This window comes from Chrysemys picta, chromosome 15 (genome assembly GCF_011386835.1).
Source record: "Chrysemys picta bellii isolate R12L10 chromosome 15, ASM1138683v2, whole genome shotgun sequence".
Taxonomy (NCBI): domain Eukaryota; kingdom Metazoa; phylum Chordata; order Testudines; family Emydidae; genus Chrysemys; species Chrysemys picta.
This window is the reverse complement of record NC_088805.1, coordinates 34,039,686-34,062,706: the sequence shown is the minus strand read 5'-3', so window position 1 is coordinate 34,062,706 and position 23,021 is coordinate 34,039,686. Positions and strand designations below refer to the sequence as shown.

Sequence of the window (23,021 nt, the reverse complement as noted above, 5' to 3'; positions counted from 1 at the left end):
GTTCAGATTCCAGAATAAGCAGTTCTCCCACTAGGTGTCTGAACTAATGTGCCTGAGCCCTGGTCTCACTCCAACTTTGCATGGAAGTGCAGGCTGCACACTTGCTGGGATCTTTCACACACACACACACACACTAATGTATCATGGCTCAGGCATAAACTTTCTTATATTGTTCACAGGATACTGTTCAGACTATCAGATTTGTTTTTTTTTTACTTAGAGATTGAATTACAGATTTCCCTTTTTGTTTTAATGGTTTTAGTAAGTTATAGGATGCAATTTACTCAAAGGATACTTAGTGTATGAGCCTGACTCTTCCTCTTACTGATGATTTCACTGCTCAAGCACATTGGCACAGCTCTGTTGATATTTTTTTGTAGATTTATTTCTATGCAAGTTACATTTTTAAACAAGCTGGGATCCCTTCAGAAAAAATTCCATATGTTACGCTGGGCACGGGAGCTTGTGAATGCCTCACAGCCCTCACTTGTGTAAGTGACAAATTCTACTTCTACCATACCTGTTATTTTTATTATAATAAAAGAGAGATGTGGGAACGTGGCATCAGTGTTAACTGAGAAAGTGATATTCTATCCACAGGGTTTGCTGATTGACTACATGGGAAGAAGACTGCTCATCATTGGAGGATACACCCTGATGAGCTTTTGGTGCATAGTGTTAACATTCTCCCTGACCTATCAGGTATTAAGAAATGCTCATGTGCGCCAGGAAAGGCAATACTGTTTCTGTTTGAAAATTTGTGAGATTATAGAGCAGCAGAGCTTTTAACATTGGAGAACATCCTCTCTTGGCAGTCAGAGAAGGAGCAAGAGTTGCACAGTTTAAACAACAATGTAGGTCATGACCAAACTTTAAAAAAAATGATTGTCTCTCAGCTTGGGCACCTAAAAATCACTAAAGGTGCCTGATTTTCAGAAAGAGCCCTGTTCCTCCTCTTTGAAGATCAGAACTTTCTTAGGTGTTCCAAATTGGGCACTCAGAAACAGAGGCATGCAAAATCACTAGTCACACTTGAAATATTGGCCAAAAAGCTCATTGTGTCATGACATCTTATTACTCTATAGCAACCCTTCAGAAAACATTAAATGTACAGCAGTGAATAGCAGCAGTTTCTCTTTCATACAGATTATCCTTGTTCTGAATTACAGTGGCTGCTTCCATTGATTAGCAGCCAATAACCTCTGATTGCACTGACTGCAGGATTCCCAAGAGTTCTGACTGTTTCTGGCACCTAATAGTGTATTTGCAAACGACATCACAATGCTATCATCCAAAATTTGGTCCTGCATCTAAATTCTGGAGCTCTGTGTCTAATGCTGGTTGGATTAAATAATGACAAAATATACTTTAAATTAATAATTCCCAGATAAACTTAACTTTGAGAGTCCATTTCAGTCACTTAACTGTAAATGTCCTATATGAATATTGTAGTTATAAAAATAAATACTAAAAAGCCAACCAAATCAGATTTATGTTTAAATTTACAAGAAACTCAGACATTTGTAAGTATGGAAGTTCACCACTAAGATACTCATACTGTCTTAATTCTGCCCCTGTAAAGATAGCCTCCAATCTTCCCTTCCTTGCTAGTCTTGTATCAAAAATACATACAATAGAAAATTAGTTTTATACAGCTAAATTCATTCATATGTCTCTGATAAGTGTGCTGCTTCACCATCACACTAACCTTTGCTCTTTTAATGTAAATAAATGTTATTTCATTATTTGGGCCTAGAAAGTTTGTACACACTTGTTGTGTTTAATGACACTTAGATAATAGACTGGCCCATGGGATTATAGTGATAACTATATACAGAATTTTACTTTGATTTTACAGACAAAGGTAAGTTTTGCATCTACTAATTATAAATATTACTAACAATGAGGACTCAAGCGCTAATAAGTATTTGTGAAATTGATTGACTAGTGTATTGATTGCTTTAAAAGCAAAAACAACAAGAAATTGGCTATTAGTAGCAATTAATGGCTGATAGTGACTAAATGGAAGTTGACCAATTTACAACAAAATATGGTAGCTGTGGGATTTTAATTTTTTTTAAATTTATACACTGTAGTATACTAAGGAACAGGGATTAACTTAACTCTTATTCTTTGAAGACATTTGTTGATTTATTGAATGCTAATTATTACTCTAAGTCAATGATCAATTGTCTGTTATTTATTCATAAGGTCATTTATGGGTTCAAATGCTAAACACTTTTTTGACTTTAAGCCAAATGTTAAGACATGATGACTAAAATCTGAACTAAATACTTTTCATGCTTTTTTTTTTTTCCCCCCCCCAGGAGCTGTACCCCTGGGTGCCTTATTTGAGCATGGCATCTATATTTGCTTTCATCCTGAGCTTTGGGTTAGGTCCAGGTATGGCACATTAGTGAACTTTTGTTTATAAAATTGCCTAAAATGTATCTCTAAAACAGTGCCAATATTGTCTGTAGTGTAAGCAAGCCAGCTAATACTTCCCCTAGGGATTCTGATGTTCTGGCTAAGATAAACCAAATGCATAGAATGGCATAGGACGATATGACCGATACAGTGCATTCCTTCAGTGTATGCTCTCTTCAGGGCCATGAAGTGGCCTTCAGTCTGGTATCTTTGATACACCCAAACCACATAGGAAGCAAGCATGCACTACTGTGGAAAGGGATCTGGGAGTCAGAGGATCACGAGCTAAATATGAGTCAACAGTGTAACACTTAAAAAAACAAATTAAAAAGCAAATATTCTGGGATATACACCTCTACCCCAATATAACGCGACCCGATATTACACAAATTCAGATCTAACACGGTTAAGCAGCGCTCCAAGGAGGCGGGGCTGCACACTCTGGCAGATCAAAGCAAGTTCGATATAACGCGGCTTCACTTATAACGCGGTAAGATTTTTTTGGCTCCTGAGGACAGCGTTATATCCGGGTAGAGGTGTAGTAGCAGGCATGTTGTAAGCAAGACAGTAGAAGTAATTCTTCTGCTCTGCTCCATGCTGATTAGACCTCAACTGGAGTAGTGTGTCCAGTTCTGGATGCCACATTTCAAGAAGGACGTGGACAAATTGGAGAAAGTCCAGAGAAGAGCAACAAAAATGATTAAAGGTCTAGAAAACATGACCTATGAGGGAAGATTAAAAAATTGGATTTGTTTAGGCTGGAGAAGAAAAGACTGAGGGGAACAGGATAACAGTTTTTAAGTACATAAAGTTGTTACAAGGAGGAGGGAGAAAATTTGTTCTTGTTATCCTCCGAGGTGAGGACAAGAAGCAATAGGCGTAAATTGCAGCAAAGGACATTTAGGACTGTTTAGAAGAAAAACTTCCTAACTGTCAGGGTAATTAAGCACTGGAATAAGTTGCCTAGGGAGGTTATAGAATCTCCATCACTAGAGATTTTTAAGAGCAGGATAGACAAACACCTGTCAGGGATGGTCTAGATAATACTTAGTCCTGACTTGAGTGCAGAGGACTGGACTAGATGACCTCTCGAGGTCTCCTCCAGTCCTACTATTCTATGAGCCTTGTTGTCATTGTACTTTTAATGGGCCCTTACTCATGCTAAGTTGTATCTTACTCCCTGAGCAGTCCCATTGAAATCAATAAGACTACTTTTGTAAGAGGGTACACCTTATTGTGAATAGGGGTTATCAGAATCAGACCAAAAAGTGTCTAAAAAGAACATTTAAAAAAAGTATTTCATTAACAAAAGGGATTTATATATAGATCTATCCATATCTTTTACATCAAGATCAGCTAATGGCATATTCAAAAGCAACTATTTTCTTTTTCTTGCTTGAAACTTTCCCTGAAAATGCACACTTACCCTAAGAACTGATTCTGTTTCTGAAACTGATCCCCAGGTGGTATAACAAATACACTGACGGCTGAATTATTTACACAGTCTTCACGGCCTGCTGCTTACATGATAGGAGGATCTGTTAGTTGGCTGAGTTTCTTCACAATAGGAATGCTCTTCCCCTTTATAGTGGTACGTATCCATTATATATACACTATCTTCTCTCAGTTGCCTCATGTCCACTTGACTTCTTGCAGAGAAATTTTCCTAGACACAGAAATTGCTGCTCTTTATACAATAAAGAACATAGTGCTTAGACTTAAGATAAGTGAAAACTCTCCTTCAACAAAGGTATTTTTAGTCAGTCACTCTTAGTAGGCAAGTTTATTTTAGATACCTACAAATAATACACACACACAACAGAAGACAAATAAATAAATAGAAAGTCAGACTGCATAGGGAAGACTAATCTCCAGGTTAGGTTTATGATCAGAAAAAATTGCAGAAAAAGTATAATGAATTCTCACCAAGTTCAGAGATTCATAGCTCACATCTCCTATCAGCATCTCTCGCTATTGCTTAGCTTGTTAGATCAGAAAGAGGTAGCCTCTGTAACAAATGGTTTACTTCTTGTTTAAGGCCACACCTCTATTTGTCCAAACTCAGTGGGGACAATCACTTACAATGGAAAACATCTTTGGTCAAGAGAGAGATTATTTTAGTGAAGACAATACATGTTGCCAAATTCCATTTCTGGTCTAATCATTTCAGTTACTCCACTTGCTCTTGCAAAGAAATTCAATATATAGAGAGATTGCTGAAAAGGGCTACTGCCTACTGAACTGAGAAACTCCTTTGTGTATAACCCTAAAAAATATCAAATAATTGACATGTGTTCTCGGAATAAGTATTTACATAGGGTGGACTCTAGGAAGCTATGTAGGTGCCTAAGTCCTGTTTATAGGAGGGAGTGATGGTGGTATTCACATTTTAGCTTTTAGCCCACTGGTTAGAGTACTCACCTGGAGTTTGGGAGAGTCAGCTTCAGTTCCCCCTTTTGTAGCAGTGGGGGAGGGAAGGTCTTTCACATCATAGTCTGATGGGGTGGGTCCTCAGACACTCCTGTTGAAGCTGTTCCACTGTGGATAAATGAGTCATTGGAGCAGAGGAACGTGACAGAGGGTCTCCTATCTCCTAGGTGGCTGCCTGAACCCACTGGACTAGAGTCATTCTCTCACACTCTCACCCAGTCACTGTTTTATTATTTAATCCACAGTGGAATAGTTTCAACAGGAGAGACAGAGACCCTTACCTCAAAATATCCTGTAGCTCAGTGGTTAGCGCACCCTCCTGAAATGTAGGAGACTCCTGTTCAAATCCTCTTCCCCCCCCCCACCCGCCCATCTGGGGAAGCGCAAATTGCATCTAAGATCTCCCCCATCCCAGCTAAGTGCTCTAACCAGTGGGCTAAAAGTTATATCATAGGCATTGCTTCCTTCTCATTTTGTGTGGAGCAAGGCAGGCACCTAATTCATTCCCTATGTAGGCTCTTAAACCAGGAGAGGGGTTCCTGTTGTGGACTGCTAGTAGAGCTCGGCATCTCCCTGCAGATTTGAAGTGTTCTAAAATAAAAAACCACCAACTATATTATTAGAGGGGTAGCCGTGTTAGTCTGAATCTGTAAAAAGCAACAGAGGGTCCTGTGGCACCTTTAAGACTAACAGAAGTATTGGGAGCATAAGCTTTCGTGGGTAAGAACCTCACTTCTTCAGATGCATCTGAAGAAGTGAGGTTCTTACCCACGAAAGCTTATGCTCCCAATACTTCTGTTAGTCTTAAAGGTGCCACAGGACCCTCTGTTGCTTTGAACTATACTATTGATCATTTCAGCTAATGATACAACAAAGAGATAGGGAACAGATGGAGCTTCAGCTCACCCTTTCACTTAAAACCTAGATTTGGCACTGTTAGTGACTGTCAACAGTATCTGAGTTAGTATTTTCTAAAATTAACTAGGTATTATTTACTATGATTTTTTTTATTAATCTCAAACATCCTGTATTTTGTTTTTAGAATGGACTGAAGCAGTATTGCTTTGTGGTGTTTTTAGTGGAAAGCTTGTTGGTTGCCTGTTTCATCTTCTTTGTCATTCCTGAGACAAAAAACAAGTCTTTTCTGGAAATCAAGCGAGAATTTCAACACCTTAACTTCAGAGAAAGAATCAAAGAGAAGGAAGCAGAGCTATGTGAAAGACGACAGCTCTGCAATGAATGTTAGAGTGTACTTTACATCTCACAGGTGTAAGGCAGCCACATTAATGGGAATTGTACACATATGCTCCCATATATTGAGAAAAATAGTGTTAAGGAATGTATTCAAAGATAGCTTGTCATATCATCAGGTGAAACTTATTTAAAAAGGTAGACTAATCTTGCTGGAATATCAAAATACTGTATTTTATGTACATATACAGTACTGCCTACAAAAGAGACTCAATTCAATAAAAACGTTGAGACACATTTGGCTAATGTACACATGCAGAAACAGTGCTGATTACCTGGTCTCATGGAGTACAGACTTCATTGGGAATTGCTGCAAACAGTCAATGTGAATCCATGGCATGCCTCACACTCTAACCACATAAGGTGTCAATATGAAGAATTTGGGAGACTGCGATGGGGTGGGAGCATCACTTCTTGAAATAAAATGTAGCTATAACTTTAATGTGATATTAGAATGCTGAACATTTAAGAATGGCCACAGTGAATGCAAACCTACTGCTAACTGAAATATTCTAGTTCAGCAGTTCTCGAACTTTATTACAGCGTGACCCCCTTTTGAAAACAAAAATTACTACAAGACTCCAGGATGGGGGACTGAAGACCAAACCTGCCTGAGCCATCCTGGGTGGGGTTGGAGGGCCAAACCTGAAGCCCAAGGGCTTCTGCCCTTGGGCGGGGGGCATGTAACTTTAGCCCTGGGCAGTGGGGCTTGGGCTTGAGACTTGTTGGGCCAACACCAGCCTTGGCAACCCATTAAAATGGGGTTCTGACCCACTTTGGGGTCTCGACAGTTTGAGAACCCCTGTTCTAGTTACTACATAAAAACACTCCTCCTGCTATCAAGACTAATTCCTCTGACAGGCCCCAGCCTACTTGAGGCTTTCCTACACAGTCCTATTTCTGTGACAGCACAACATGGACACAAGCAATGAATCCCCTTGGAATGAAGGTAGTAGGTAAGAAGTTACACATATGCTTTTTTAGATTCATGATAAAATGAATTACAAGGACTGAATGGTATTGGGGATCAGGATGTAACTGGCCTCCTTGTATTACTGGTTGAAATCCAACCTCAATTATAAAAAAATAAAATAAAAAAACAAACAAACCAAAAAAAACCAACCTACCATAACAGTTATTTGGTGACCTGTGTGAAAATAATTTGAGTCTCACTGAGTCTGGCTCCTGGTGGATGAAAATACCTGGTCACAAAAGGCAATAAATGGTATCTACAGCAGAGATGCCTAAATTCAACTTGGGATAGAAACTGAACATTTCTCTCATTCCCTAGAGATGGGTCATTCCAAGACAGGACTGGGGAACATGGACAGCACAGGAAGACCATGTATAGCAAGGGCAGCTAATTATTTTTTCAAGGTCCAAATTTCTTGGTCAAGATCCAGACTCCAGAAAAGAAAATAATAGAAACAACAATAATTATAAGTAAATAAAAAGATTTTGGGGTCCATTCAAAAGTATCTGGTGATCCAGACTGGGCCCGCAGTCTACCTATTGACTACCCCGATGTATAGCTTGAATTGTCAATACTGTACCTGTAGTGTGGAAGAGTCCTTTGTTTAATCACCAGGGCTATCCAGCTAGCATTTTGAATCAAAAGTGAACTCACATTTTAAATTTCCCTTAAAACTAAAACACCAAAAGTCTTAATTTATTACAGCATTTACGTTCCCTTTTGATTGTTTTGTTTCCTCACCTCATAAGGATCTGTTATAGGAGCTGTAACTTATGTGCTCTCTGGCTGTTTCCAACGGATGCTACCACTGGTGCAGTTTCACAAGTGATATAATAGCAGGAGAACTACTGTAGAGATGTCAGCGTTTTAACCACTCTTGTCTAGATTTACCCAGAACATGCTTAGATGACATGATGGTTAAAACAGCATAGGCAGCTGGGTTCTTCTCTACATAGACCTAAAGAGTAAAATCAATGGGAAGTTTTAGGGAAAAAGGCTAACAGACAAAGCCGCTGTGTTCTTATTGCTTGTCAGGAAGTTATTCTAATAATTTAATCATTTGTTTTTACAACAATATACAGAGAAATTAGTTTCTACTCTATATATCTCCTGCCATGAACTCAACTCTTGTGTGAAATAAGGTCCTATCTGGTTTAGAGTCTCAAAAAAGGCTAAATACATCTCTCCCTGTTTGTTCAGTGCACTGCTAGAGCTGGCCAAGAGTTTAGTTTAAGTATTACAAGGCAACATACAAAGTACACGTAAATCTCCAGTTTTGCTTACTCCTTCCAACTGCCTCACCAACACACAGTGATGTGAAAGGAAATAAGGGCAGCTTTGAGCAGGAGAGTTTGATGAGGTTCTTGCTAGATTCATGCAAAAGTAAGATATTAAACACATCCTGATCAAAGTGGTAGTAAACAAGGTAAGAGCGACTATCTCACTGGTTGAAGGAGGCAAATGCGTTCCCACCCTGAATAATCTCTGCCCTCAGTAGAACTGAGAAAGTATTTACCATCTGTCTCCAGGTCCTGCAAGAAACTCTCCAGTGAGCAATCTTAGCTAAAACTTTTCCTATAAACAAGCACCATTTTCCCCACGGCTGTGAGCGTTTGGTAAGGAGATGGGAAAATCCACCAAAGTGGGCATTAGCACCTTACTTAGGCAACACTTTTTGATGTCAGTGGAAGTTTTGTCTAAAGACAGCAGCATCAGGCCCTGACTAAATCCCAATAACAACAGTGATCTGCATACTCATTTATTGTCCACTAGGGATAGGTAGAAGGTATAAATATTGAGAGTAAGGAGTGTGGCCACAAAGCTAGCAGTTGGAATTGAGGAGTACAGGGTCATTGCCAGCAACATTCCACTTCCAAGACTGTCATCTAATGACACTGGATAGTACAGGGATGTCTTCTGTTTCTGTAGGTAAGAAAGGACCGAAAAAAATCAAGAGGCACACAATGGTTGTGCTCCTTTTAGTTCCTGAATCAGAAACTACCAATCACTACTTTAATCAAAAGTGGATCAGATCTTAATGGCAAAGAATGTGATATCAGGAAGGGTTCTTCTTGCTCTTCACCTTGTCCTCCAAGTTTTCAAAGTATTTCATTTTGGCTAGAAGTTTCTTGGCTTCTTGAAGATCATCTGAAATGAAACAAAGAACTGAAGTTTATATAAGGATGGAGTCTCTGTTTCATCTTAGAAATTTAATTTAAAACATTTTGTTGTTGTAAAATGGCCATATCAATAACAAAACTAAACATGAATTTAAAAAACCCAAATACCATGAGTACCACAGTAAAACCTATGTTGCAACAGTGGAGGCCTCAGTCAGGATTGGGGCCCCTTTACAATGGCACTCTACAAAACAAATGTAAGAAATGGACTCGTCCCAAAAGCTTACAATCTAAAAAGACAAGGTGTACAAAGAATGGGGAAAAGACATGCAACAGTAGAGCCCTCCCAATAACTCCTCTGAGAAGGACCAACAAAAAAACCCCAGTGAACCATTAGGCTACTAGGTATCAAACTGTAAGACTGGCATCAGAGGCATGCTTGGACTATTTCCATTACAAACTGTAACAGACATAACAGGAGTAAGACCCAGCAGCCTGGCTAGGAATCACTGCTACAATGAAGACTGGCTCCATCCCACCACCACTGCCAGAAGGGCTCTGCCTGTAACAGGAGCTCTTTCAGCCAGCACTGGAGCATGCCTTCAGGTTCTGTATTTTTTTTAAGTGGTGTTAATAGTGGATCCTTTATGTTGAAGGATTTAATAATACGTTGTAGTTAAAGCAATTTCATCCACTGATGTGAGGCCAGCAGGGCAGGTAATCATTACAGTAGGAAACCCATAGTAAGGTACCTATAGGCATATGTTTGTGGGAAGGAGGCTGGTTATGGGGGATTGTGGAATTGGAAATATGGGCAGCCTCTGGTCTAAGAGACCAAGAAAAAGTATAATGTTGAGAGAAGTGTTACAATTGAGACAGGGTAGATGAAAGGATTTGTACCCTGGGATGAGAGAGGGCCCTGACATAAGGAGGATCTTGAATTCTTCTTTCCACTGATTCCATGGTAGTGGGACTGGCAGAGTAGGGATGCAGAGACCACAGGAGTAGATGACTGAGTTCTGGCACAGCTTTTACCAGTTAGATGTTTGGTACACCTCTACCCCGATATAACGCAGTTTCATCTATAACGCGGTAAGATTTTTTGGCTCCCGAGGACAGCATTATATTGAGGTAGAGATATATATCATGAACCAAGGATGGTCAGTAGGGAGAAAGCGTGGCAGTGCTGATTACATCCCACCTGAACTATAGGAAGTCTTCTCCAAACTGGATCTGACAGAGTAGGTGTCCATTTAGCATGCAAGCCCCAGATGGGATTAAGGTGGGACTGATTTTAGTGTACCACTGGCTCTGCTGCACTGTCAAGTCCCTTTGTAAGGGGACTACATGCCTCAGCCCATTGGCAATGGAAATACAGGGAAGGATTCAAATCACTGAGAGCAATCTTTATGTAGGTGATGAATCTTCAGAGGTGGTCAGGAGATCCTGGACATCATGAGAGCCATGGGCCTATTGAAGGTAGTTAACTGGATCAACTCACAGACATGGCCACTCTTTGGACCGGATTTTTGGATTGGGGCTGCAAGTTAAGCAACTGAATCTTAAACTAACATCATGGACCAACAGTTACTGCCTATGGCTCATTTCTCCTGTCAGGGTGAGACACCTCTTTGAATGGTCTGCCTTTACTGATTAATGGAACTAGAAGGGTTCTAGAGAGTCTTGTTCCATTGTTAGGCCACCATCTTGATGATTAGGGAAGACAATTCTTCTAGGTGCCCTCTTTGCTAGCTTCATTCTCACAGTCACCCTGATTTACTCAGGACCTGCAACAAATTAAGCAAAAGGAATGCAGCTAGCATGCCAGTGGTGGAAATCTCATGCAGAGGCTCAACAGCTGTTTCATGAAGGTTTGGGAAGAACAAGTTATTTTCTTCTACCAGAGTATCTGCAAAATCTTGGACAGCAGGTTTATTCCAGGTTATAGATAGTCTGCTAAATCAGGATAGTGAGTTCAGTAGCTGGTCTGACTCTCTTCTGTTGAGGAAATTTCTTGTTGTTTTACAGACAAGATTGATCAGATTAGGGCTGGGGTCTTGTTCCTTGGTGTCAGAACAAGGTCTTGAGGGAACAAGGGCCTCATCTTGGCTGGTAGTTTCAGGCAATGAATCTCACTGAGGTACTGAAGATGGTGAGAGAGATTTGTCTTGCAGGAAGGGGTTTGGATCCACATACTTCCTGGCGGGTGATGTGAGGCAAACCTGCAGCCAAACCAGGGCTACTCAGCTGTCCCTCCCACAAAGCTGCACTGAGCCATCACTCAGGCATGTGGCAACACTGCAGTGAATTACCTTTCCCACAGAGCCTGCAGTTACTCAGCCATCCCTGAGCAGAGCCTAGGTCAGATGACCTCCAGGCTCAGGTATTTCTCCAACCCCACCAGAGCTGCAAATCACTTTGTGCAACAGCATTACCCAGTTTGTAACACTTCTGCTGCTTCACAGTGTATTAGACTCTCTAGACTCCCAGCCTACTCCTGACCAGTTCTTACCCTGCCTCCTGGCCCCCTCCTACCCGAGTCTGAACCATCTGGCTTTGACCTCTGTCATATACCTGGACTCTGGCTACAGACCTGATTGACTTATCTACAGACACGGATTCCTGTTCTGACCATGGCTGTCCCTAGATCTCAGTTCCAGTACTACCCTTGGCCCAGTGTCAACCCTACATCCAGCTTTGTCCTCTGCTCCAACCACTAGGCATGACTACCGGGAAGCAGCATCTGACAGGCGGAGGCCAGTGGGGAAACAGTGGGTCCCTTGTTTGCCTCTCTGTGACAGCAGGGAGCATCCTGCTTAGAAGGGAGCATTAGTGCACACTGCTCACAAAGTCATCAATTGACACTGACAATCTAATTAATTATTGACCTGTATTCCATGTTGGGTAAGATTATGGAGAAGGCTGTGGCGAGACATGGCTCACACTATCTAGAATGCTTTTGATCTTTTCGACACTTCGCAATGCGAGCACCGACCTGGCCTTGGCAGAAACTGCCGTGGTTGATTATCTTCTTCAGGAGATGGATGAATATCAGGTGTTCGTGCTGGTGGTATTCGATCTGTCAGCTGCCTATGATACCATTAATCATAAGACCCTAGCAGGAGTGGAGAAGGCTGCTCTTCAGTGGCTTTGTTCTTTTTTCTTGGAGAGATCTCACTGGCATTTTGCTGTGGCAAGTTCGCAATTGCTCCTCTTCCCAAACGGCTGTTAATTGTGGGGTCCCAAAGAGTACCATTTTGTCACCCTGCTAGGCTTCAAGGTACATATGGGGCTGTTAGGAGAGTTAGCCAGGAGGCACGGGATGCAACATTGTCAGTATTCTCTCACTTGACTCAGAGAATGTAGTTCCGTGCCACAGCCAGTGTCTGTAAGTAAGATGAAAGTAAGATGGCCGAGACTTAACCCAGACAATAGTGACATGACGGCAGTGAGCTTAAGGAAAAGAGGTGGTGATGACAGTGGAGGTAATTTCAGTCCTTTTCACTGAAGGACAATGGCCATTAGGGTTTGCATCTTACATGGAGATGCATCATAAAACTATTCAGAGACAAGCTGGTGCAAAACACAGCAGCCTGCTCACTGAGCAGGTCATCTTGCTAAAAGCTTATTATCAGTACTCTGGGATCTGTACTGGCTTGCCCATTGGTCTCTGGAAGTTTTTTATTTTTAAAGGCAGTGAATGATACTTGAATTCTGTAGTTCACTAAATACTTTATACCAAAGCATGCTGTTTTTAGCACTCATTACTCTGACATTATAGCAGTAAAACCATTCAAGAAGTAACTGATTGAGATCACTACCTCTTTCAAAAGCTTTGCTCACATCCTTGGTCAATTCTTCTTGTTTAACTGTAAAAAACAAAAAAAACCACTGTCTTATTCAAAGCTGTATATATGCTGACTGAGCACTTTCAATAACATTGCATTATGACTTCATGCTGGGAAACAGATATGCTGCCAGCACTTTTGCAATAACGTTGTTGCTAACTGTTTTGCTCTGTCACTAGCTATTAAACAGTTTAGCACCAAATCAAGCAAGTGAATTTTAGTGTAAATAGGGAGATTAATGTCATCACAAACTTTAAGGGCTAGTAGCTTGGTTAAAATCTCAGCTTGCACTCTGAATTTTATTTTACCCTTTCACAATACTGACAATTGCTATTATTTCTTGCAGCCAGGATCATTAACCCTGCAGAATGGAAGTGTGAAAATACTTCATCATTGAACTGATGGTTGGCCACTACCTAGAACACATTCATGGAGAAAGTAGGCAGGATGAGAGGACACACTTACAGCACTCTCCCAAATACACAGTTACCATATATTAAAAACTTTGTGGGTGAAAGTGTAAGTCTCTTCAAACCAAATACTTTGCTACATTTTCTCCATATTAACATGCTTTACCATAAAGTGATTTAAAACATTCTTTGAAACTGGTGACAGTGTTGTTATAGTATATATGTTCTCTTGTCATGGTGACTGGCATTAATATTTAGAGAAAAGTTTCCTGAGTGACTCAGGTCCCTCTGAGCAGAGCACCTTTAACAACTCCCTACCATGTGCCATATCATGCTAGACTATCCTCTCCTTTGTTCAGTAGATGAGACTTGCTGTACTCAAACTCTATATCTTCATTTCATCAGATTGCACTGGTGTCTCCTGTGGACACCTGAAATTCAGACTGTTCATCACTATGTAACCTTCCAATTTATTAACTATCCTTCTTCTGAACCATCATCCACCTAGTACTTCTCCACAGTTGACAAGCCCTCAAACTTTCAATGCTTGCTGGAGTTCAGTGAAAGTCTCTCTGTCACAGAGTGATTGTCAAGCAAGAAGAAATTCCCAAGATTTTCCCGTTTGAGCTCTTGCATCACACAGCAGTGCTCCCCACACCATTTTCCTAAATGTCTTCTCTAAGCTCTCCTTGGGCTTCTGTGTTGCTCCACTATCTCTTTGGAGCCAAGAATTACTTCCCTCATCAGTCTTAACACCTTTCTCAATCTCCACGCTGAATACTTCCTTCACACTAACCCATTACTCTTTATTCTGACAACTTCAAACACTGAATAATATATTTCTCTTTATAGGCAACATGACCTAAAACACGTTTAAACCATTATTCAAAAATCTATATGTATATTTATTTGTTGCCAAACTAGGTAGAAACTCGCTAAATAGATTATAACAGGCACTAGATACATTTCCTATTAGTAAAATTTTGTTCATGATATTACATGTATGGAATTTTGCTGTAAAAAGCAAAATTCTGTTAATAACATTAACAGAAAAAATATTTGCTTTGAAAAGGTAGCCATCATAACAAGCTGTGAACACACCTGCATCGGACTAGCAAAGCTGAACTAATAAAGTCCTTTTTAGATTGCTTATAAAAAGGAACCCTATTCCTCGGGGCACCATGGCAAGCAGTGTAAGTTATCTTGTTTGCAGTTTGGGTGGAGAAAATGCAAGTAGTTTTGCAGCTCAATCTACCAGCACAAACCGGTATCCAGACGCCCATGACAATCTCTAGTACACTATGTATACGTATTCATCTGGGACAAGAGAACTGAGAGGTCAATTAAAAAAAAATAGAGAAGAGGTAATGATATTTACGTTCTCTGTAGACTAAAACAATAGGAAAATTGCTTCTTAAAAAAAAATAAAAAATCTATCCAGTAGTTTAAGAGAAAATTGGTACAATGAAAGGACAAAAGAGAAATTGGAGATTAGGCACCAGACACTATGTCAGTCAAACCGATATACTGCTCCTCTTTCTTTTTCATAAAACAAGAGGAACCCAAAAGGAGTCCTATTTCATAGATACCAGGGGAGCAGTCATGCAATGCTGAATGTATGTAAGCAGAATTCTTAACGCAGATAGAGTATGAAGTCCACATACATGACAATAGAAACCTTCAGTGGAAATGAAGGCAGAACTTGGTAATTTGATATTGTGCAAGTCTGCTGAGGCCAGGTTAGATTTCTGTATGAAATTTCATCTTTACTGCTAAATCTTTCTGTAGAAGGCCATTGCTGTTGTGCCAACCTAAATGTTGCTATAGTCTGGGGTTGAGGGGGAAGGAACACACTTCTAAAAGCAAGCTTGAGTTGATTGTCTGTTTTGCTGGGTTTTAAACATGTTTGATGCCCCTCTTGTGTTTACAGCTTTTGCAGGCCTCAGTGGGTTTGAAGTATCAGGGGGTAGCCGTGTTAGTCCTAACACAGACTAACACGGCTACCCCCTGATACTTGACACAATGCAAGGCACTAAATTTAGCTGTATGGAGTGGAAATCCATCAACCTCAACAAAAAACTTGCACAGATACAGACAGACATCATCTTCCTCTCCAAATGCAAACAGATGGACATCATACCAAATGGACTGAAGGTAAAAAATCCATTGCAATCAACATACTACACTGACTATGGTGAGAGACTGTGCCACACACTCTCAAAGAAACTGAGGAACCACCTGATCAGCATCCTGTACAGCAGACAGAAGAAGATCAAGAATGAGCTCTCAGAACTGGAGACTTTCATACAATACCAACCTTCCACACAAATTTCCACAAAGTGGCTGGACTTTACAAAAATGAGACAAGCCATTTACAATGCATACTTCACTTCTCTACAGAGGAAAAAGGACAGTAAGCCATCTAAACTCCTACTTGCCACAGGGGGCTACAACAGTGGTACCCTCAACTCATCTAACAACATTGTCAATCTTTCCAACCACACACTTAGCCCAGCAGAAGAGTCTGTCCTATCTCGGGGACTTTCTTTCTGTCCCACCATCCCCACGAACACGATACAGTTCTGCGGTGATCTCGAAGCCTACTTTCGTCATCTCCGACTCAAGGAATATTTTCAACGCACCACTGAACAGTGCACTGACCCACAGGAACCCTCCTACCAACACTACAAGAAGAAGAACTCTGCGTGGACTCCTCCTGACGGTAGAAATGACAGACTGGACCTCTACATAGAGTGCTTCCGCAGACGTGCACAGGCTGAAATTGTGGACAAACATCACTTGTCCCATAACCTCAGCTGTACAGAACGCAATGCCATCCACAGCCTCAGAAACAACTCTGACATTATCATCAAAGGGGCTGACAAAGGGGGTGCTGTAGTCATAATGAACAGGTCTGATTATGAACAGGAGGCTGCCAGGCAACTCTCCAAGACCACATTCTACAGGCCACTATCCTCTGATCCCACTGAGGAATACCAAAAGAAACGACACCATCTGCTCAAGAAATTCCCAGCTACAGTACGGGAACAAATCTACATGGACACACCCCCAGAATCCCGACCAGGGGTATTCTAACTGCTACGCAAGATCCATAAACCCGGAAACCCTGGACGCCCCATCATCTCAGGCATTGGCATTCTTACAGCAGGATTATCTGGCTATTTGGACTCTCTCCTCAGACCCTATGCTACCAGCACTCCCAGCAAGCTTCGAGACACCACCGACTTCCTGAGGAAACTACAATGCATTGGTGTTCTTCCTGAAAACACCATCCTGGCCACCATGGATGTAGAAGCACTTTACACCAATATTCCACATGAGGATGGACTACAAGCTGTCAGGAACAGTATCCCTGATGAGACCACAGCAAGCCTGGTGGCTGAGCTTTGTGACTTTGTCCTCACTCACAACCACTTTAGATTTGGGGACAACTTATACCTTCAAGTCAGTGGCACTGCTATGGGTACCCGCATGGCCCCACAGTATGCCAACATTTTTATGGCTGACTTAGAACAACGCTTCCTCAGCTCTCGTCCCCTAATGCCCCTCCTCTACTTGCGTTACATTGATGACATCTTTATCATATGGACCCACGGAAAGGAGGCCCTTGAAGAATTCCACTTGGACTTCAAGAATTTCCACCCCACCATCAACCTCAGCCTGGACCAGTCCACACAAGAGATCCACTTCCTGGACACTACAGTGCAAATAAGCGATGGTCACAACCACCACCCTATACCGGAAACTTACTGACCGCTATACGTACCTACATGCCTCCAGCTTCCATCCAAGACACATCACACGATCCATTGTCTACAGCCAAGCCCTAAGAGACAACCGAATTTGCTCCAACCCCTCAGACAGAGACAAACACCTACAAGATCTTTATCAAGCATTTGTAAAACTACAATACCCACCTGGGGAAGTGAGGAAACAGATTGACAGAGCAAGACGGGTACCCAGAAATCACCTGCTACAGGACAGGCCCAACAAGGACAATAACAGAACACCACTGGCCATCACATACAGCCCCCAGCTAAAACCTCTCCACCGTATTATCCATGATCTACAACCTATCCTGGAAAATGATCCTTCACTCTCACAGACCTTGGGAGGCAGGCCAGTCCTCGCTTACAGACAACCCCCCAACCTGAAGCAAATACCAGCAACTACACACCACACCACAGAAACACCAACCCAGGAACCAATCCCTGTAGCAAACCTCGTTGCCTACTCTGTCCCCATATCTACTCTGGCGACACCATCAGAGGACCCAACCACATCAGCCACACCATCAAGGGCTCATTCACCTGCACATCCACTAATGTTATATATGCCATCATGTGCCAGCAATGCCCCTCTGCCATGTACATTGGCCAAACCAGACAGTCCCACCGCAAAAGAACAAATGGACACAAATCGGACATCAGGAATGGTAACATACATAAACCAGTAAGTGAACACTTCAGTCTCCCTGGTCATTCTATTACAGGTTTAAAAGTCACTATCATTGAACAAAAAAACTTCAGAACAGACTTCAAAGAGAAACAGCAGAACTAAAATTCATTTGCAAATTCAACACCATTAATCTGGGCTTGAATAGGGACTGGGAGTGGCTGGCTCATACAGAAGCAACTTTTCCTCTCCTGGAATTGACACCTCCTCATCTATTATTGGGAGTGGACTACATCCACCCTGATTGAATTGGCCCTCTCAACACTGGTTCTCCACTTGCGAAGTAACTCCCTGCTCTCCACGTGTCAGTATATAATGCCTGCATCTGTAACTTTCACTCTATACATCCGAAGAAGTGAGGTTTTTACCCACGAAAGCTTATGCCCAAATAAATCTGTTAGTCTTTAAGGTGCCACCAGACTCCTTGTTGTTTCAGTGGGTTTGGACACTGCAGTTTAACATAAAAAGATAAATACAGATCAGGTAAGGGGACAAGTGAAAAGCTATAGGGGTAAGTGTTAGATTAAGAACACAGAGGTGTACAAATGTGCAGGGGATGCAAAATAGAAGGACACAATGATAGCGGATCTAAAGCAATCAAAATAAAAACAAGGACATGGACTAAAGTTTGTCCTATTCAACATAATGATGAAAAACATAGGAAAATGTGGAAAAGTTATTTTCTTAACTTCCTCAGGTCACAGAGCTGGCCCTTTCAGGGGAGTTACAGACCAGCCTACCTGTGATAGAGAATGAGCCAATTCAAACCCATCTGGAACCAACTAAATCCCTTGGTGACTGACTGGCTGTTTATTAATAAGCTTGATAAAGGGTTCCTAGACATAGCATCTTCCAGGAGAGCTCTCTAGAACAAGGAGCTTGGAAGATGTGCTTCTAGAAACAGAAACCGCAGGACAGAAGCCCAGGGGCTGCAGGTGGCTGGAGAAAAGGGGCTGCAGGTGGCTGGAGAAAAGGGGCTGCAGGTAAGTGCTGTAGAAGATTAAGGTAGAGACTGAATTGGACTCAGAGAACTATAGGGCCAAAGGAGAAGGGCTGTACACTCTTGGGCCCAAGTGGAGAGATCGCAGACTAGACTAAGAAATGCAGGCCCGACAGGGGAGGGCTGTGCAAACCCTGCTATCAAAGGGAGGGACTTATTTCCAGTTTATTTAGATTTAATAAAGTAGAACCTTAACAGGGGAATTTTGCTTTAGACCCTTTTGAACTGTGTGGTGTTCTTAGGGGGCCCTGGGCAGGGAGCACCTGCAGTGCCATGCTCAGGCAGCAGGAGGTGCTATGGGGCAGCCCCCCCCCCATTACATCACCTTAATTAGAGAGACTAGCCTTTTTCACATTATAGAAAAATATAGCATTGTAACTTATTTCTAGACATTAGACAAGTCTAGACTTCACCTTCAATGAAACTTTCAATCTCTTCTATTTTAGCCTCATTATTAAGTTCTGCCAGTGTCTCATTGATTTCCATGATTTCCTTGAGGAACTCCACATCTATGTCACTGTCTGTCCCTTTTGCCAGTTCCACTCCATTCAGCTCCAGCTGGTGAAGAAGAAAACAATGGGCTCACAATATCTGCTGCTGCCAGATCTGTATTTCAATCCCAACCAGTTTCCAAAATATCAAGTCACTAAGAGTTTATCTACATGTGGCGTTCATCAGGAAAAACTCCCTGTGTAGACAAGCTCCAAAATTAGCAGTTGGCTAATGCACAAACGGGCACTGGGAGTTGTTAGGGACAAGGCTTAAAGTAAGTATAGGAGGTACATCTTTGCTCAGAGATAATTAATCTGTTGGATGGGCGACAGACTATTAGTCCATGTCTACACTGCCACTTATGGCAGCAAAATTTATGTTGCTCAGGGGTATAAACCCCCCCCACCCCCAAATGACATAAATGTTGCTAGCATAAGTGGTAGTGTGCACAGCAATATGTCAGTTGGAGAGCTTCTCCCGCCAACGTAGCTACTGCTGCTCATTGGGGATGGTTTAATATGTTGGCTCTCTTCCGTCAGCTTAGACCAGCCACATGAGTGATCTTACAGTGATGCAGCTGCATTGGTATAGCTATGCTGCTGTAAGGTCTCTAGTGTAGACATAGCCTTAGTGAGATTACAGTGATAAAACTAATAAAAGAAAAAAGTTATTCCATAGTCAAGATGCTAACAGGGGGAGGGGTAACTCAATGGTTTGAGCATTGGCCTGCTAAACCCAGGATTAGGAGTTCAATCCTTGAGGGGGCCATTTAGGGATCTGGCGCAAAAATCTGTCTGGGGATTGGTCCTCCTTTGAGCAGGGGGTTGGACTAGATGACCTCCTGAGGTCCCTTCTAACCCTGGTATTCTATGATTCTCGGTGGGACAGAGGAGCTGTTTGGCCTCCTTCAGTCTCAAAGATTCCTGTTCTCTTGTGAAAGCACATGAATGGTGGGAAAGCAGTGGAGGAGGCACACAAGATTTGGTTCTTTATACTGTAACAAACTACAGTCATCTCTGCATGGTTATGGTGTGATATTGCAGTACATATTAGACACCTTACTAGGTACAATCCACGTCTCAAGGGACTTAGAAGGGTTTGGTAGGCTCTGTTAACCAAGGAAGAGTGTTGTTCAGAAAAGTCCCGCTCTTTCTGTCAACAGAAGATCCAGAAATATTTTTATTACACAGAATTGCCATATTTACAATAAAAGCCAAATCATGCCACATTTAATCAGCAGTAAAGAAATAAAATTACTATATGAACAGTACACATCAGTGCAATCTTTAATTGTAATAAAATATCTACCAAAACATTTAAGGAAGCCAAAAGAATTAAACTGTTATGGACCTAGATAAGAATGTTGGGTACATTAGAAATACCCACTGAATACCAGCACTTTAAACTTTGATCACAGAGGTAACAGATTTTGAACTAGTAATTTTTTTCTTTATTTTTAAATGCAGCACTGCAATTGCTTTTCTTCAGCTAGACCAGCAGTTCTCAACCAGGTGTCTGGGGCCCTCTGGGGGACTGCGAGGTTTCAAGGGGTCTGCCAAGCAAGGCCAGCATTAGACTCACTGGGGCCCAGGGCAGAAAGCTGAAGCATTAGACTCACGGGGGCCCCTGTGGCGTGGGGCCCTAGGCAATTGTCCTGCTTGCTACCCTCTAGCACAGGCCCTGGCTTTTATATGCAGAAAAGCAGTTGTTGTGGCACAGGTGGGCTGCAGAGTTTTTATAATATGTTGGGGTGGCCTCAGGGAAAAAATGGTTGAGAACCCCTGAGCTAGACCAACTTGTAATTTGACCTCTTCAATCTCACACTAAGCAGGGCTGGGCATAGTCTGGATTTGCAGAAGATGCTTCCAAACAACCAAGCCAAAGTTTTCCAAAAAAGGGACCCAAACTTAAAAACCATAACTTGGGACTCCCAGGGTATGTCTACGTACTCCGTGGCAGTGAGCTTCCCAGCCCTGGTTCACACTTGGATCAGCAGGGCTTGAACTGGTGCTCTAAAAATAGCTGTGTGGACAGTGCTTTGAAGTTGTGGCTCAAGTGCTGAAGCTAGCGAGCAGGATGGGCTTTAGAGCCTGAGCTTCAGCCTGAACCACAACTTCAAAATGGTGACTATACGGATATTTTTAGAGCGCTAACCTGAATCTGTCAACCCAGGCTGGGAGGCTTGCTGCTGTGGAAACATACTCCTGGGGCCTCATTTTCAAAGTGAAGTATGTATTCTCACCACCTTTGAAAATCTGGCCCCTGGAATCTCAGACATCCAAAAATGGAGAGAATCAATTAATGGAAGTGTTTTGAAAATTTGGACCTTATGTTCCAGTGGCAGGGTGGACCCAAAAGAAACTATTTCAGAGGAAGAGGGGAAGATTACAGAATGACATTGATTCACCATAATAAGTACACTTTACATCCTCCAAACATCACTGATATAAGCCTCAAACACTGGACAAGTGAGAGAATGGGTGCAGACAGCCTGGGGGGTGTGAAGGGCTTCCTCCTCTTCCCCAAATTTTAGGGATTTCATTAATAAAGGAAATTGAGTTTGGAATAGAATCTTGTTTATCTCACTTTATTAGAAGTGGACAAATTCAGTTACGGAAAAAAAGTACTTTTTAAAGTCACATTTGACAGCAACTTTAAAAAAAAAAAAACTTTAGCCCCTCCAAATAATAAAATAAACCAACTCTCTCTCTACCTCAAGCAAAAATCATTCAATTTCATAGACAGAGAACTTGCAGTGCAAACTAGGAATGTATATGAAGCTTCTGAGCAAGTCAGGGGCAGGGATTAGAGAACCCTAGATTCTGCCTCCCACCCCTGTACTCAGTCCATGCAAATACACAGATTTGGGAGCTAGTTCCCAAATAAATGAACTTGTTGAGCTGCCAATGAGTTGTCACCATGTCCCTTGCCTGGGTGACTTTCACTGGAAAAAGAGACAACTCTCCTACACCAAGGCCTATGCCTGGAGGCCCAATGGCAAGTCTTCATCACCCCTAACTCCTAACCTGGGGTCTCTGGCTGAAGTAATCAGGGTGTAGGGAGCGCTGCAAGCTCCGGAATCGCTGCTGCAGCTGCTGCACACTGATGTTGAATGAGCGATCGCTGGGGAGAGAGAAGTGGGAGAGCATGAGAGCTACAGCTCGCCAACTACCATCCCCACCCCCCAAACTCCCTCAAGCCCTAACCTCCCCCACCCCCAGCTCCAACCTCCTAGGCCCACTCCTGGTTCTCAGCCCCCCTCCAACCTTCCCGCCCTCCCCCCACCCCCAGGCTCCCTCAAGCCCTAACCTCCCCCACCCCTAATCTCCGAGGCCCTCCCCTGGTTCTCAGCCCCCTCACCAGCCCATAAGGCGGAAGAGGTCAGGCTGGGACTCCGGGGGCTGCAGGGCCTGGCAGGCCGGACAGAAGCGAGGCAACCCCTGCCCCCCGCGAGCGGGAAGAGGGATGCCACAACTCCAGCAGCGTGGGACGGGGAGAGAGCCGGGCTCTGCGCTACGGGGCCGAGAAAAGGCGGCCGGAGCCTGAGAACCCCACAGCGCCCTGCAGAGCTGACCCCTCCGCACAGCCCACATC

At 42.5% G+C, this 23,021-nt stretch overlaps 2 protein-coding genes across 6 annotated transcripts in view; one reads left to right on the top strand and one right to left on the bottom strand.

Moving 5' to 3' along the window:
• The window catches only part of LOC101932748 (solute carrier family 2, facilitated glucose transporter member 11-like), a 29,778-nt gene extending 23,072 nt beyond the window's left edge, over positions 1–6,706 (top strand). For 2 of the 3 annotated variants that reach the window (XM_065568943.1, XM_005309714.4), the window contains exons 8-12: positions 381–491; positions 601–702; positions 2,328–2,403; positions 3,891–4,018; positions 5,900–6,706. In XM_065568943.1, the coding sequence (XP_065425015.1) occupies positions 381–491; positions 601–702; positions 2,328–2,403; positions 3,891–4,018; positions 5,900–6,103 (621 nt within the window). In that variant the 3' untranslated portion in view covers positions 6,104–6,706. The remainder of the gene's footprint in view (positions 1–380; positions 492–600; positions 703–2,327; positions 2,404–3,890; positions 4,019–5,899) is intronic. The other variant, XM_065568944.1, reaches the window with a different exon arrangement.
• A 2,343-nt stretch (positions 6,707–9,049) lies between these two features.
• HSCB (HscB mitochondrial iron-sulfur cluster cochaperone) lies at positions 9,050–23,020 on the bottom strand. Of its 3 annotated transcripts, none has more exons than XM_065568945.1 (6): positions 22,788–23,020; positions 22,454–22,550; positions 20,490–20,579; positions 19,349–19,493; positions 13,023–13,070; positions 9,050–9,247 (listed from the first exon to the last, which is right to left on the bottom strand). In XM_065568945.1, the coding sequence occupies exons 1-6, from the start codon at positions 23,018–23,020 to the stop codon at positions 9,138–9,140; spliced, it is 723 nt and encodes a 240-aa protein (XP_065425017.1). In that variant the 3' UTR covers positions 9,050–9,137. The 3 variants fall into 3 exon arrangements, with proteins under 3 accessions (XP_065425017.1, XP_005309761.1, XP_065425018.1); XM_005309704.4 differs by having other exon boundaries at positions 9,050–9,229; XM_065568946.1 differs by lacking the exon at positions 9,050–9,247 and adding an exon at positions 18,308–18,383.
• Position 23,021: the final 1 nt, after the last annotated feature.